At 31.2% G+C, this 17,146-nt stretch overlaps 2 protein-coding genes across 2 annotated transcripts; one reads left to right on the top strand and one right to left on the bottom strand.

The window, feature by feature from the left end:
- Positions 1-4,207: 4,207 nt before the first annotated feature.
- Positions 4,208-8,619, bottom strand: LOC127701609 (uncharacterized). Its single transcript, XM_052205573.1, has 7 exons — positions 8,565-8,619; positions 8,394-8,461; positions 7,421-7,573; positions 6,698-6,787; positions 5,796-5,955; positions 5,351-5,374; positions 4,208-4,329 (listed from the first exon to the last, which is right to left on the bottom strand). The coding sequence occupies exons 2-7, from the start codon at positions 8,451-8,453 to the stop codon at positions 4,256-4,258; spliced, it is 561 nt and encodes a 186-aa protein (XP_052061533.1). The 5' UTR covers positions 8,454-8,461; positions 8,565-8,619; the 3' UTR covers positions 4,208-4,255.
- Positions 8,620-12,607: 3,988 nt separating this feature from the next.
- Positions 12,608-16,936, top strand: LOC127701610 (uncharacterized). The gene is made up of 7 exons (XM_052205574.1): positions 12,608-12,659; positions 12,802-12,870; positions 13,667-13,819; positions 14,581-14,670; positions 15,069-15,228; positions 15,668-15,691; positions 16,818-16,936. The coding sequence occupies exons 2-7, from the start codon at positions 12,817-12,819 to the stop codon at positions 16,889-16,891; spliced, it is 555 nt and encodes a 184-aa protein (XP_052061534.1). The 5' UTR covers positions 12,608-12,659; positions 12,802-12,816; the 3' UTR covers positions 16,892-16,936.
- The last annotated feature ends 210 nt before the right edge of the window (positions 16,937-17,146 follow it).

The following is a 17,146-nucleotide window of genomic DNA, read 5'->3' as shown; positions in this document are numbered from 1 at the left end:
TTAGGCTCTATTAATTCAATTACAGAATAAATATAAAACAAACAAAACAAATCAGTACACAATAAGAATATCTGTTCATCTAGGACACCGTGTCCCACTCGAATGAATGCCAGACGAACTTGTATACTTTTTCTTTATTTTGAGAATAGGACGTCAATGACAGATCTTTTATTGTTTCTGTTAAAATTATTCATAATTTTTATAGTATTGGAACGATTCAGAGCTTGACATATTGTATTGACATCTTTCTGATATAAAAACTGCATGTTGCTTTACAAATTGTTTTTTTTAATTTTTATTGTTCAGTTGCTGTCTCATTAACTTAACATACCCTTTTATTAATATTAAAGTTTAATTTCCGTAATTCTGCTAGAATTCAAATGTTTGCAAAATGAAATATTAAGCAAATCTAAAATATGAAAACTGAAAAGGCATACATGGATGTTGGATGTGTAAGGATTGATAATTTAGTCTTAGATGCATGATTTTTTTTTATTAGTTGTTAGTGGCTTTAAACTAGCTGTCAGTAACTGCGAGTATTCTCAGATCTGTACTTAGTGTCTTTTTGTTGTTTGGATGTACAAGTACCTGGCCACGTCCACTTGTATTTGTAGTATTTGTATTTTCATCCATCTGATGAGTTAAGCCTCTTTCAACTGATTTTTATAGTTCGTTCTTATGTTGTACTTTTACAGCACTGTCCCAGGTTAGGGGAAGGTTGGGATCCCGCTAACATGTTTAACCCAGCCACATTCTTTATGTTTGTGTCTGTCCCAAGTCAGGAGCCTGTAATTCAGTGGTTGTCGTTTGTTTATGTGTTACATATTTGTTTTTCGTTCATTTTTTGTACATAAATTAGGCCGTTAGTTTTCTCGTTTGAATTGTTTTACATTGTCATTTCGGGGCCTTTTATAGCTGACTGTGTGGTATGGGCTTTGCTCATTGTTGAAGGCCGTACGGTGACCTATAGTTGTTAATTTCTGTGTCATTTGGTCTCTTGTGGAGAGTTGTCTCATTGGCAATCATACCACATCTTCTTTTTTATATACACTTTGTTATACATATGATTTATCGATATATTTACTACAAGTAGTTTCTATAAGTTTCCTGTTTCCTGAAGAGTGTTATGCTTTAGCTGGTTTCTTTTTTTAAACAAGTGCATTATCGTTATGTTTTAAAACTTTCATTTTATTAAATCATTTTATTTCTTATAAATCATGTAAATGACAGCTGTTGCTTATCAGGCACGGAAGTAGCGACCTTCAAAATTATGGAATGCTACGTAATCACGGATACCTAATAGCAAACAAATTTCAAGTCAAATTGGACAATTTCGTTCACACTACACCAAATCACCATATGCGCATTTCGAAAATCAGTTCTTTGAATGGTTTGAACTTAACAGGTCTTTCACTCTTAATACAATGATAATCAAAGCAAATATATTTGATGTTTTGTTTTCGTTATCTATTCGCGTTGTGTTTTTTTTTTTATTTTTGGCGAATGTGATGTAGGATACTTTTTAGAAATATTATAAGCATGTTAATTTGTTCTTATTTACAGCTGCTGTTCACATGTGTCATATACCTTTTATGAATGGTATTTGTAACCATAATTGAATGGTACATTTTTCCTGGAATATATAATCTTTTCTAAACACAACCATATTACATCCTTTAGAATACCAAATTAGGAACAATATAATATCGGTTTATTGTTACAATCATCAACAATTTTACCAATAGAATGATTACAACTACAGCTGACAACGACATCGACAGGTAAAATAGCGTTAAGGCTTATCTCAAAAATAGTAATTATTGAGTTTTACTAGTAGTTTATTTGCTTGAAAACAGGTTAACCTGAATGCCTTTTATACTTAACACAACAATATTTTATTGTTTTGGTGTAAAACATATATAAATTCAAATTCAGTTTTATTAATATTGAAGAAAAGGAATGGTCTCAGTATTTTATTTTGTCTTTTTCAGACGATGAGCCTCTAGCATCTTTGATGAAATTGGGAAATAAATAACAAATCTGTATTTAAGTAGTAAGTGGCAAATCAAACGTCTCGTCGATGTTTGATAATTTTGGACTCGGATTTTTCCATAATGTACTCGTTTTTTATTCACCGATTTGAAGTTCAACTTAATCTCTATATTTAGTGAAAATACGTGTGAACCACGAATTCAAATACTAAACGATTTACAAATTTCCTTTAGTATGCCTCATTTACGAAAGTCACGAAATCAAGTATCCACAATAATACAATTTTTCCCGGCATATTGGAAAATTAATACCTACAAAAATAAGTGAATCAACAGTATATCGTGATATAGAAAATGTTCAGTTACTATAAATGAGTTTGATCCCCTTCTGGAATTCGTCTTTGGACTTCAAAAAATATCAATATATCATCTTTAGTTTTGTGTTGGGTTTTTTTTTTTTCTTGACTTACTTATGTTGTTGATTTCTAACTCATCTAAAAAAAAGATTCGTTCCATACAACTATTTCAACCTTTCTATTGTTCTTGGTTTATGATTAAGACTTACGTATAGCCTTAATATTTAGGCATGTTAAAACTAGAGGCTCTAAAGAGCCTGTGTCGCTCAATTTGGTCTATGTGCAAATTCAACAAAAGACACTCTCCAACATTGAAGACAAGAATAGAATTCATAAGAAAAATCTCTGTTTTGTTGATCTTGTATTGCTGATCATTTAGTCTGTTTAGTTTCTCTCTATCTTCTTTAGTTTTTGCTCAAAACAAAAAAGAGGGTAAAAAAAAACCTGATTTAAGGGGCTGGGCAATCACTCCTATAAAGAGTGACAGCCTACTACTTTTATCAGCAAAATGTAAACTGTTAGTAGATCGGACGATTTCCTCTATATTGTCTCAATTGTAGATCTTGTCTACCTGATAATTTTTGCCTATTTAAGTTTCTATCTATCTATTATATTTTTTAACAAATAAGGCAAAAACGCAAAATATTGTAAAAATCATCATCAAAGGGCAATAACTCTCAAAATGAGTAGGATGACGATTTCGACAATTAAACTTATCAGTAGAACTTGTCTTGCTGATCATTTTTGCATTTTAATGTTTCTCTGTATCTATTATAGTTTTCAAGATAAGAGGCAAAAATGAAAACAAATGGTAAAATTTGTCATTTAAGGGCAATAACTCCTATAAGAAGTCGTCTGATAATTTTGACGTAAAAAGACAGTTGGTAGAGCCCAACATTCTGAACATTTTTGCCCTGTCAGATTTTCTCTATTCATAACGGTTTTCAAAATAATAGACAAAATTTGCATTTGACCTCTATTATCTATTTTTAGCCATGTCGGCCATGTTGGTTGGTAGACGGGGTCATCGGACACATATTTTAAACTAAATATCCTAAGGATGATTTCGACCAAGTTTGGTTTAATTTGGTCCAGTAGTTTCAGAGGAGAAGATTTTTGTAAAAGATTACAAAAATTTACGAAACATTGTGAAAAATTGACTTAAAAGGGCAATACTCTTTATGGGGTCAATTGACAATTTTGGTCATGTTTGACTTATTTGTAGATCTTACTTTGTTGAACAATTTTGCTGTTTGCAGTTTATCTCTATCTATTATAATATTCAAGATAATAACCAAAAACTGCAAAATTTCCGTAACATTAATATTTCAGGGGCAGCAACCCAACAACGGGTTGTCTGATGCTTCAGAAAATTTCAGGGCAGATAGATCTTGACATGATGAACATTTGTACTCAATGTCAGATTTGCTCTAAATGCTTTAGTTTCAGAGATATAAGCCAAAAGCTGCATTTTACCCCCATGTTCTATTTTGAGCCATGGCGGCCATCTTGGTTAATGGGCGGGATCATCGGATACATTTTTCTTAAACTAGATACCATAAGGATGATTTAGGCCAAGTTTGGTTTAATTTGGCCCAGTAGTTTCAGAGGAGAAGATTTTTATAAAAGTTAACGGACGACGGACGCCAAGTAATGAGAAAAGCTCACTTGGCCCTTTTGGGCCAGGTGAGCTAAAAATCATATTATAATCCGGTGATTGGCCGTGAACGTGTAAGGCTACATTCAATCGATGAACAAAAAAAAGTGTAGGGGAGTCAAAATTGCAACACTCTTTCTTCTACTAAGGTAGTAAGTAGCATTTCATTTAATGTTACAATGTTTAAAAAAAAAACAATAACATTTTTTTTAAATTTCATTTATCTAAAATTATACCTAACACGTCTTTGGTTATTTTCCTATAGCCGAATCTAAAGCTGCAGTATTGACAAAACAAGTTGAAATGACACACCACATGTAGGACACTAAAAAAAAATTACAATTCTTTAAAAAATAGCATTTTCATATGTATCATCAAATAATTATATTTGGACACCAGTTAAGTTGTCAATCTATTATAGACGAGAACAAGAAAATATATTTTAAACAGAAAATATCAAAATTCAATTGATTGATTGTTGGTTGCTTAACGTCCAGTGGCAAATATTTCATGCATGTTCAGGACGAGAACAAATTAACAATAAATACAATAGGTAGGACTTGTAGTGGAGGCCGTCAGGGATGAAGGTCGGGAAAATTTCGACTGCCACTGGAAAATGAGGGTATATTGGATAGGGACTGAAATTTTGCCTTGAATCAGGCCTCCTACGGGCCCCTCAAAAAGTTGTTCCAAGAGTTCTTAAGGTGCACAGAGCATGGAACTCCCTCTAAACGAGGCATCGAATTTAACGTCCCAATTCTGACCGGACTTGGCTGTGTACTGGATACATCCCGCACAGCCAAACGCAAGGATTTTACTGCCAGTCGGAAGAAGACCTGTAGTGACCATATTTCTATTCCCCAGTTCATAATTCAAATAAGTACTTGTTTTGTACTTTCTAAGAACGTTAACTAACTGTATCAGAGATTATTAAATGATTTTTGCAAAAACAATAACTTACATTTCGTTCATGTATAAAAAATGTTATAAAAGAGATAGAAGTTGTAACATAATTTTCCCATTGTCATTTAAATATAATTTAATTTTGGATGAAACGCGTCTTCTGATTGGCTGACGTTGTTTTGTTTATCAGCTCATAGACATAATTTTGTCATGTGACCGTGACGTCATCAACGTTTTTTCATGGTTTACTCCGGTTTAAAACGGAATTTTGAATTAAATTATAAGAAATGACTGTAATATTTTTTTCTAACATAAAAAATGTGGTGTACACTTTAAAATAACCCGCTACACGGGTTATTCAGTGTGCAACACATTTTTGATGTTATTTCTTCATAGACAGAAAAAATATATTACAGTCATTCCTTAAGTAAAGTAAAACTTACTACTTGATCCAGCATCATCTGCGGCTGAAATAAAATGACTGTTGACAAATTACGGTCAGGCAATATTGACTATAAGAAAAAAATATAAAACAGCAGATTTTGTGTTTGTGTTGGTGGGTACACGTCTCAATAAAGTGTGTCCTTTCTATTAACTTTTGTTTTTAATAAAGTCATGTACTTTTACTACTTGTAGACCTTTTTAGGTTTGTATTCTTATACATTTTATAGCGGCGCATATTTTCTCAGTGGTGAAACCAGATGAATAAAACAGCAGAATGTACAATGTGCTTGGAAGATAAAATGTTTGTATTAAAGCATAAATTGGTTGAATTAAAGGATATTGCCTAAATTAAGTAACAGTTGTAAAATGTTAATACATGGCATACTAACAAAATGTATACGCTTCTTTTTTGACTGAGGAATAAATAATGTTCACAAATATTACCTCTCCGCTGTTTATTGGCAGGAGTGATGTCAGCATATAGTGATGTGTAATCTTTACAAAATGCCGCTACCTTTGGCCCAGCTAACGTTCTAACGTCTTCATACGTCAGTTTTCTAGGTACTAAGCTTAGGATGTGATCATGAACCTCAGTGGTTATACCCTGTGTTATGATGAGCATATATGAAAAGAAAGTTCTATTTCAATAACAATCAATAGGCAACATTCAAACATTGATTTTGTAAAATTTACTAAAGGTTATTGCGTATTACTTTTGGGAATATTGTTAAGACTCATATAGTATTATCTTTTTTACTATGTTTAATATCGGTGTCATAGATAACCACGGATTTGTTCTAACTGTCAAAAGTACAATCGCGTCCTCTTTTCCGCGACTGCGACATCACCGAATGAAACTTTTCACCGGATGTGTACTTGCATGAGCACCACGATGGGTGTCACATGTGGAGCAGGAACTGCTTAACCCTTCAGATAAACTGACTTCACCCAAAGGGTTATAATTGGATCCGTGTTGCTCATTTTTTTGTTTTCTGTGCAGTGTTTTGTGAATTTGTTCGTCTTTTTGTCGTTTTGCTTTGCCATGGCGGTGTTTTTCTTCGATTTATTATTTTTGAATGTCCTCTAGGTACCGTCCGCTTCTTTTTATACTTTTTTATGAATCCAACAAAATATTTTCAAATTAACATTTTGAAAATGTTGAACATAAAAAGCCACCTAGCAATCGTTTAAGATTAATATATAGTTTTTGTTTTATTCGTGCAGCTAATCTGTATATTATTTAACTATTTCCTATAGTTTCAATATTTTGTAAATGTTTTTAACAACCCAAATAAATGAAATAATTAAAAACCAACTCTGGGGTTGCATTACAAATAAACACTTACGACTCTGTATTGCTTGTCTGTCCCCATTGGTACTGGAGATTTCGTTATAACACATGTCTGTTTGTTTATATCTTTAAGTGCGCCATAACCCTGTTAATGACCACCAGAATTGTTAAATATATATGCATTATTGAATTCTGTTTTGGTCAATACAATCAAGGATTTTATTTTTATTCTTTAAAACACTTTAGTATTTACAAATTCAAATTCAAAATGGACACTTCTTTGTTTCAGAAACTTCAGCATCTCTCATAATTATATTTGTTTGGTGAAGCGTTTGCCAACATATTATGATTGGTTAATTAAGTCCTGAACAATGGATATTCGACCAATGCAATTATTTTCAGTTTGGTGTACTATCAATGAAATAATCCATACTCCACTGAATCCTGAAACGACCAAGCTAAAACAAAATGAAAACATCAATTTAAAAATTTCATGCGTTCGGAGCGCTTTACTGGGTTTACCTTCACATGGAACACTCAAAGCTGAATATTTGAAGCGCAAGATATATAAGAACGGAAACAGTTAAGGAGCTATATGACCAAAAAAGACATAAAATAAAGGTAAATCCATTTAATGTCGCATGAGGCAGTTGAATTTATTAAATGTGTCTGCCACTGATCACCATCTGTGTCTGTAAACAGAACGAAAAACGAAATTTGATTAGGTGATATTTTTCATTAAATAACTGTTCCTCTGCATCTCTTTAGCTATACATACCGTATTATAATCGTGGAAATTTACTGTTTGGATGCCATTCTTGTATTTAGAAACATCACCAACGATGGCTAAGACAGTTTTGTCTTTAGAGTCATGTATAACATCCATGGCTACTGTGTGTCCTTGGTGATCAATTTCTACTAGGTGATTGACCTGTGAAAATAAAAGATAAATGACAACTCTTCAATTTCATTTACAAACGCTGCTATTTCTTGAAATATTGTTAGTAAATAACTGAAAATGGTATCATATATGTGTGAATTGTGAAAGACTGTTTCAAAGATTATATATATTGTTTTATACTTAGTTTTGATTGGAAATCGACTAATTTTATTTAAATAACAGACAAGCCCATTACAAAAATCAAATTTGTAATATAAAAAAAACGACTAGGATATTTCGTTCCTAACCATTACACTAATTATGCAACTGAATAAAAAAGTATTCAAAGAAAGAAAAGCATTTAAAATGTTTGCACATAATAGATAACATTGTTTTACGGTATATTGAGTAATTGAATATTTTTATGACTTTTTTCGGCACTCAATATTTTCTAAATAATTTAACTTTTGCTGAAGAAATAATACTAACTTTTTCTAATAAATAAGTAATCGTTTTACATTTGACTAATATTGTGCACTTTAAAAAACATGATTAAAACTCATAAATCATCCCTTTGAAGATACGTATTTTTTAGTCAGGGATGACAGTTTCTAAAATCAAATAAAGGATTATTGTAACTTTCATTTTTCCCCCGATCGGTTGATGAATTCAATTTAATACATAATGGTTAAATATTTTTAGTTCTTAAACACATGAAAACAGTTCTTCGGGAAAATATTTTCTACTGTTCCTTTTAAGAATCATTGCTTCTTACATGTCAAAGACTCTAAATAAAGGCAACAGTAGTATAAGCTTATAAAAGATAATGAGTTTCGATTGATGTTTAAAATACAACAAATTATTTACTCACTTCTGGGACAGCTCCAACACTCACAAGCAACAATGTGGCTAATCCAATTATCATATTCATGTTTTAGACTAAAAAAAAAGATAAAAGCAAATAGATATATTACAGCATAAGCGGCGTCAAAATAATATTTCATTCGGGATTTGTATTAGTGCGTATGTTTTTTGTACCTACCTTTTAAAAGTTCAGTGCTAAATGATTATAATCTATTGAATGTATAATGAATTTATAGGAAAATTACCAAATGCGTCATATTAAAATGAGTAATTGCAACATTGATCACACTTCCAATTTTTCGTCGTGGCAGTATTTATTTCCGACATCAGATGTTACAGTATAATATGAACTCAATACTTGGAACTGTAAATTTTTATCGAAAATTTAAAAATTATTATAAACTTTCTTAAATTCAATTTAAGTTGTATTAACAATTTAATTCAAAATGATATCTGCATCTTTAATGACTGGTTCGAAGATAACGGAGCGACGTTAAATTCATTTGTTCATTTATCATTTTTCAGTTCTTGTGTTTATTCAAACCTTGAATCAGACTAGTTTGATAGAAAAAGAATTCTTTTTTATTAGAACACCTCTTTTTATTAGAACACCTCTCCGCATTAACCTATAAGTTACCTTAGATATTATACCCATTTTGAATATCACGGACTAGCAATGTTCCACTTAGGGAAGAAATTATCTTACTGTTAATTAAAGTAAATTATCTTAGAATTTATATGTAAAAATGATTACGCCTTTTACGGTATGCCTGTACAGTGTACTTGCCAGTTCTCGGGTATGCTTTACCATTAAAACTTTATTGTTTTGCTACTGTCCATCGATCATATAGGGTCATTTATAAAAAGTTCACCAAATATCACCAGTATCAATGAATAGACAAATAAAAATTGTGTAACATTTTCAAAAACCTCAGCAGCACAAAGCTATAAACCCTTTCTGTTGGTCGTTTATCGATTCACAGTCCTGTTACTAATCTTAAAGGCTAAACGCAAACTTTCTGATTTATCTAAATTCAGCTTTTGAAAGTGATCTTTGTACGAAGTTCGATACATAATGCACAGAATCCCCTTATGTTTGAGTGTAGACGCTCAACAATTTTCGAACCGACAAGAGTTTGTTATTCAAAATAATGTGTGAAGTTTGTAGAAATATCCTGCAATTTACTACACCAGTTATCTGTATAGCGGTTATAGTCAATATCAAACAGAACCTTTGTTATTTTGATTGATTTATTTTTAATGCCACTTTCAGCACTATTGAGCTATTTCGTCGTGGTCACGTTTTATTGGTTGAGGAAGCCGGAGTGCCTGAAGGGAACCACCGACGTTCGGTAGGAAAACTGACAATCCTAGTCAATTAAGATTAGAGTCGAATGCACCTACCACGTTCGGGATTCGAACTCACAACCTCATTGTTGACAGGCTAGTAATACAGTAGTTCGACTACTTAAACCACTAGGCCACCGAGGCCCCGAACATTTGTTATACATTACGTACTTCAATATCTTATTATGATAACCCATCTTCGAAACTGATTTAGGATCCATCCAAAATCTCCATGAAGAACGGGAATAGGCGAATACACTAAATAAATAAAGAATTGATTTACTTTGGATATTCTATTGCATGAAATTTTATGTATCATCATACTTAATGCATAATTGAGGACACAAATTACACAAGAATAATAGAGTTTATTTTCGTACATATTATACCGACATCTTTATTTTTATCTTTCGAACTTTCTGCCTAGTGCATTCCAACCGCCTGTCGTCTTATTTTCTACACTGGGTGTAAAATGTCTTTTGTAAAAAAGAAACAACCCTTTGCAATTTTGTTTAGGTCGAAGCGTTTTTCTGGATTTATCTTCATTAGGAAGTTCAAACCTAAACATTTAAAAGCAGAGATGTATGAATACTTAGAAAAGTTAAGAGCAATATAACTGAAAGACACCGAAAAGGAATAACCAAATCCATCTGAAAATAACTTTGCCTGAGGTAATTCAAACCTAAGTTTCTTAATAATTTTTTAATTTTTCAACCGGGAGTTAAGATAAGATTTTTATAAATCATGTCAGTACCGACGCACTGACTACTGGGCTGATGATACCCTCGTCGACAGTCCACCAGCAGTGGTATCAACCCAGTATTAGTGCTAGTAAAAGGAAGTAAAAGTTTTATAGTTTGACAGTTTATGAAATAAACACGTGTTGTTTTGGGTTTTTTTTTATCTGTAGACATCATTTAGTTTTATTTTATATTAAATGTTTTTGTTTGATCAAATCTTTTAACAAATGATCATTGTTTGCAAAATATATATTCCTTCCTTTTTAACCTTAAGAGACAAAATTTTACATTGATATATAGTCAGGCAAGGAATCTTTTTGTATTTAGATTTCCCTTGGAAATGAGTAAAGCGACATGCTCGGAAACTTAATCTATTTTAAGCATATATCATATAAGATCTGACATCGTAGCTCGTTTTATCATCGAGTTAATTCGTTCATTTGACTATTGGAAAGCCCATTTCCGAAATCATACCGAGTCGAATGAAAATGTTTTTAATTATGCTGGTTTGGTGAAAAGTTGAAGTAAATGTTGTTAGAACAACCCAAAGAAATATATGTAAAATATGTGACTGTTTCCGTTATCTTTATTGTTTTTGCAATACCGATCAAATGACTTTCAATTAAACTCTTTGGAGTTTTTCCCTTGCCGTGTACGATACGCTTTTCTAAAGAAAAACTCTTCGAAAACGTTTGGTACCAACAGTATGCGATTTTTAATTCATTTCAACTATCAAACGGAAAAAACAAAACCGTCTGTGCTGCTGATGTTAGCAAGAACTCTCTTTGATGTATTCAAAAGGTATTTGATTTATGTCACATTTATTGGACATACTAAATATCAAACTGTGACACTACTGGTAAAAAATGATCAATGACAGCTGTTCGTGTTTTATTTATAGATTTAAGTGATAACCTCCAAAACAATTTCCTGGAATACAATATCATTTTACCAATGTCATTTAACAATAAAAAGAATTTAATTTCTATAAATGTATTTTTTGACTTTTTGATTCATTGTCTGCATAAACCTGTCCTATCGCAGCAACCTAGAACATTTATCAGCGTAAAGCTAAGACTCAATAAAGTTAAATATACATAGTTTATTTTAGAAAGAGATAAATTATGTTAACAACTAAGCTATCTAACAAAGATATGCGAATGAGAAAGTACCATCAAATATAAACAGAATTAGTACATTAATGAGGTGTTTATGCATATGTCCATATAAAATGTTTCCGCAACTTTCCTTTATGTATTGTATAGATTTTCGGAAGGATTTTTTTTGGATTCCTATTTTTGATTCTTTATCTTATATATGTAAAATTTAGTCACTTTGAAGTCGTCGTCATAAAGAGAACATGCATGATTGATTGTTGCTTGCAGAACGTCCAGTATCAAATATTTCAAGCATATTCAACACAAAAACAAGTAAAAACCTGATATGTAGGTAGGTTATGCAAAAAAAAATATTATCCTGGAAAGGGTCATAAATTTCGCTTGCAATATGTCTCCAAGGAATCATCAGAGAGTTGTTGCAAGATGAGAGCATGACAATCCCCCTACATGAGGCACTGGATTTAAAGTCCCCATTTCGAACAAACGTGGATTGCGTATTTAACATATAAAGAGCCGAAATTCAGTGATGACCAAATTGTTATACAAAAGTCAATCCTTGCAAGCAGTGGCAGATCCAGGAAGCAATTTTTTGGTTTTTTTTTGTTTTTTTATGCTTAAAGTCGTCAAAAAAATCTGCACTACTTTCACCATTTTTAACAATTATGTTGCCTCCCCTTTCATCGGACCCTGGATCCACCCCTAGCAATGACCCATAAGTACAAATCTAGTGTATGATTATTATTAGTGAAAATGTTTTCTTTTTCATCAAATATCTTGGAAGATTTCAGTAAACGAAAGAACTGATTAAAATCGAATTGAGAATATTTAAAATAATTTACTAATTCCCAAAAAAAAAATGATTTCCTAAGTTTAAAAATTCTAGTATTGAGTTTCATATTGTACTGTAACATCTGATGTCGAAAAAACTGCCACGACGAAAAATTGGAATTTTGTCCAATGTTGCAATTACTCACTTTCATATGACGTATATGTTAATGTTCCTATAAATTTAAATACTAGCATTGTTCATTCAAAAGATTATAATCATTTAGCACTGATCATTAAAATGTAAGTACAAAAAATAGGAACGATTTATTTTGACATATATTTTCACAATAATATGACGGGAACACCATAACCCAGAAAAAAAACAATTATTTTAATGCCGTTTATGCTGTTATATAAAGGTTTTTGCAATTATCTTTTAAAGCTCAACACCAGGAACATGATAATTGGATTAGTAACATTGTTGCTTGTTAGTGTGGGAGCTAGCCCAGAAGTGAGTAAAAAGTTTACCGTATTTCTAACATTAATTTGTAACTCATTGTCTTTTTAAGCTTATATGGCGTCTTAAACATATCAGCGGCAATGCCTTAAAATTGAAGAACAGTAGAAAATACTTTCCGAAAGAATTTTTTTCATTTTTAAATGCTTTACATGCATATTTTCAAACATATTTAAACAAAAGCATATGTTAAATTGAATCCATTGACCGATCTGAATAGAAACTAACCATTACATAATCCTCTATCTGATTTTTGTCAAAGCTAGAACCAGTTGGTCAGTTATACAGCGATGTTTTTGTACTGGTATTTAAGAAAAATACTAAGATAACAACTTTATTTAGAAATTATAAATTAGTCAAATGAGTAATAGATCAAACATATATGATTACGTAGGAAATTCACATAATTTTTCTAAATATATCATTACAAAAGCTAAAGAGATATTATTGTTTTCTGCAGTAATTTTATCGTTAGTGTATTTTATATACATTTCATCGTTATTTCTGTTCCATAATAAGGTTTTATTGTATAGAACGAAATAGGCCAGTCTTTATTTTTTATTATAAAAGTTTCTTTCGTAAGGTGCTTATAATTTTTTCAAACTTGAATTACGCCGATTTCCCATCAAAAGTAAGTATACAGTTTTGTGATGTCACTACCTTTGAAACATTAGTTTACAATTTACACATACATAACCTCATGCTCAGTTAATAACTAATAGTATTTCATCAATAAGCCGATTTTGTACATGTAAATGAAAAGATGTCTTTCACCCTTTTATTTTCATAGGTCAATCACTTAGTTGAAATTGATCACCAGGGACACACAGTAGCTATGGATGTTATACATGACTCTAAAGACAAAACTGTCCTAGCTATCGTTGGGGATGTGTCTAAATACAAGAATGGCATCCAAACAGTTAATTTCCACGATTACAATACGGTATGCATAGCAAAGAGGTTTAGAGGAACAGTTATTTAATGAAAAAATATCAACATCTCAAATTTCGTTTTCTGTTCTGTTTAAAGACACATATTGGGATGAGTGTCAGAAACATTTAATAAAGTCAACTGTCTCATGCGACCTTAAATGGAAAAATGAAAAATATAACCATTTCAAACCTTATGATTAAGATTTTGCTTTTTGAAATATACATGAAAGTCTGGATGGGGTTCACAGAATAGAGAATAACGGCCAAAAAAATAATCAATTGAGAAAAAATTAGCAAAAAATATAAAGAATAGAGAATAATGGGATGCAAAAGTATAAGGAACAACTGTAGAAAATAAAAGAATTATCTTATACACTACTGATTACAGAAATCATTGATGTATAGAATAAATAAATCGCCAAATTACATGAAAATTTGATAGTACGATCATTTTCATTAGAATTTTACAAAATAAGCATTATTCTTAAAAGATAAAAAGAAAATGCCCTAATGCCCTAAAAGTTTTAAAGAATGCAGAAATTAAGGACTCTCAGTCCGGACCCTTGTACATTTATATAATTCTCCGAGGATGCAGTAATTTCTTATAGCGAATTGTTAAATGAATGTTAATTGGTATTACCATTACTGCATTAACAGTGTTTTAGAGAATAAAAACAAAATCCTTAATGTTAGAAAATTATATTTGCTATTCCAATGTATTAACAAAAAACAGCATACGAATACGTTTTACGATACTGGTGACCATTAACAGGGTTATGGCGCACTTAAAGATATAAACAAACAGACATGTGTTATAACGAAATCTCCAGTACCAATGGGAACAGACAAGCAATACAGAATCGTAAGTGTTCATTTGAGATGCAACCTTCAAGTTGTTGTTTTTGTCCTTATTATTCATATGGAATTGAAAAAAATTCATATACATATATAAAACATTCATATTAAGAATTAGAGGGAAATCTGTAAATGACTTTACGATTAGATGCATATATACAACAAAAACGATGCTAGTCTAAATCGGTTGCTAGATTGCTATATTCAAAATCTCATAATAACCATCATGTTTGTTAAATTCATCAAAAAGTTGAACATAATGAAAGAGATAATACTATATTATCACAATATACAGTAAAGTTATACAGTTCCCTATACGAATTGTACAAAATCAATACTTGTATTTGATCCTTTATATTTACTGAAATACCACCTTTTTTCTTATATATGATCATAATAATACAGGGTATAACCACTGAGGTTCATGATCACATCCTAAGCTTAGTACCTAGAAAATTGACGTATGACGACGTTAGGACGTTAGCTGGACCTAAAGTAGCAGCATTTTGTAAAGATTACACATCACTCTATGCTGACATCACCCCTGGCAATAAACAACGGAGAGGTAAATTGTGAACTTTACGTTATTTGTTATTCAATCAAACATGGAGCTAGCCAATTTGGATAGTAACGATATTTATAAAAAATTCTCTTTTTGATAATTGATACTTCATATATAATGTGTTTTTTATTCAAACAATATTAGGTTTTACCCAAACATTTTACCTCAAAAGCACATTGTCCATTCTGTTGCATTATTAATCTGGTTAAACTGCTGAGAAAATTAATGCATAGCAATAACGTTAATAAGGATACGAACATAGAAAAAAGATCCTACAGAGAGTAAACTGACATAAGTTTCTTTAATATCATCAGTAACAAGATTGGACATACGTTTTAGACGTTTACACAACAACACAAAAACGACATCTAGCTGTTTCACTTTTTATTTCTCACGTTCAATATTGTCTAACCGTAATTTGTTAATTGACATTTTATTTTAGACGCAGATGATGCTGGATCTAGTAGTAAGTTTCAATTTACATTTAATTCAATATTTCATATGTGAAAATAAGTAATCAAAATTCAAAAATGAATATTGATTTCAACTATTGACGTAACATCTTCTATATTCTTTTATGCATTTAAATAGCATGTGCTCACTACCTATTTATATTTATATTTATGTTTATATCGGGTTATATATACATGACCAATATTTAATAGGGCATTAGCAAGGAATTCGACAAAAAATTTAAATATGGCTTGTTTTTGTTTAACATTTTTAAAAGCGGAATAAAAAAATGAAATTTCGATATAAGCAGTAAGTATGTTTCAATTTCGACAAAATAAGCTAAAACAAAACATCACTGGTATATTATTGACTTGCGAGTCAATAATTCAACTCATTTGAATATGTATTAATGCAAACTTTTAATATGACCTTTAGAGGAGATGGGTGCGTATGTGTTCACCGTGTGTCTCATTCATTAAAAAGAAAAAAAGGTCAACATTGAAATATGAAACAAGGGAGCCACCATGAATAACCATTCCGTTGACTGATCCGGCACACAATAAATCATTCTCATACAGATAAACCAATGATTTACATATATTCTAACCTATAATATGAAATCAAACAGACCTAGATAAATCCGATTGCACATGCTCACTACCTATTCATATTTATATTTATGTTTATAGAGGGTTATATGACCGTCGGCAGTCTTCGGAAGTCATCTCGATGGATAGTTAGATGGCGTCTGGTCTAAAATACGTACGAAATGCAGATGCATTATATCGAGCCCCTGTATTGTTAATTGTTTCTTTTTGACTTCTTGTAATTGGATATTCATTATAGTATTTTATAATTAAAAATTATAATTTGGGTCATATCGGTGAACATGAATTTGATAGCTAATGCCCCTTTAACGTCCAGTCTCTCCAAAAGTTATCTAAATTAATACACTCTGGTATAACTTGTAAACGTTCTAAGAATATACAAAAGAGTACTCATTATGAGTAATCCACATTATACTATTTTCCTCTTTCGTCATCAAATTCATAAATTGACTACATATTATATGTGCAAATATCATTTTTTTTGTGTGAATATGAACGTACCATATTGTTAATGAATTATAATATTTTCAGTGTCCTACATGTGGTGTGTAATTTCCAGATGCATAGTCAATACTTCAGCTTTCGATTCTGCTATAGGAAAATAACTGACGACGTTTTATGAATAATTCTAAATAAACAATTATTTTTTCTGTTGTTTTTGCACTTTGTATTTATATCCTTGGTTCTAAATGTTTAAGTTAAAGCATCCCTGAGAAAGGTAAACCCAAAGATGGGCTTAGGATGCACGGAATTCATAAAGGGTTATTTTCATTGAACTGCTACTTTATTGGCATGAGAAGAAATTTTTTTTGAAATTTTGACTTCCTATACGATATGTCCATAATCTAATATCTAATGTA

Source organism: Mytilus californianus, unplaced genomic scaffold, assembly GCF_021869535.1.
Source record: "Mytilus californianus isolate M0D057914Y unplaced genomic scaffold, xbMytCali1.0.p SCAF_5, whole genome shotgun sequence".
In the NCBI taxonomy this organism is placed as follows: Eukaryota; Metazoa; Mollusca; class Bivalvia; order Mytilida; family Mytilidae; genus Mytilus; species Mytilus californianus.
Note: the sequence above shows the minus strand (reverse complement) of the source record. Positions and strands in the feature narration are given on the sequence as shown.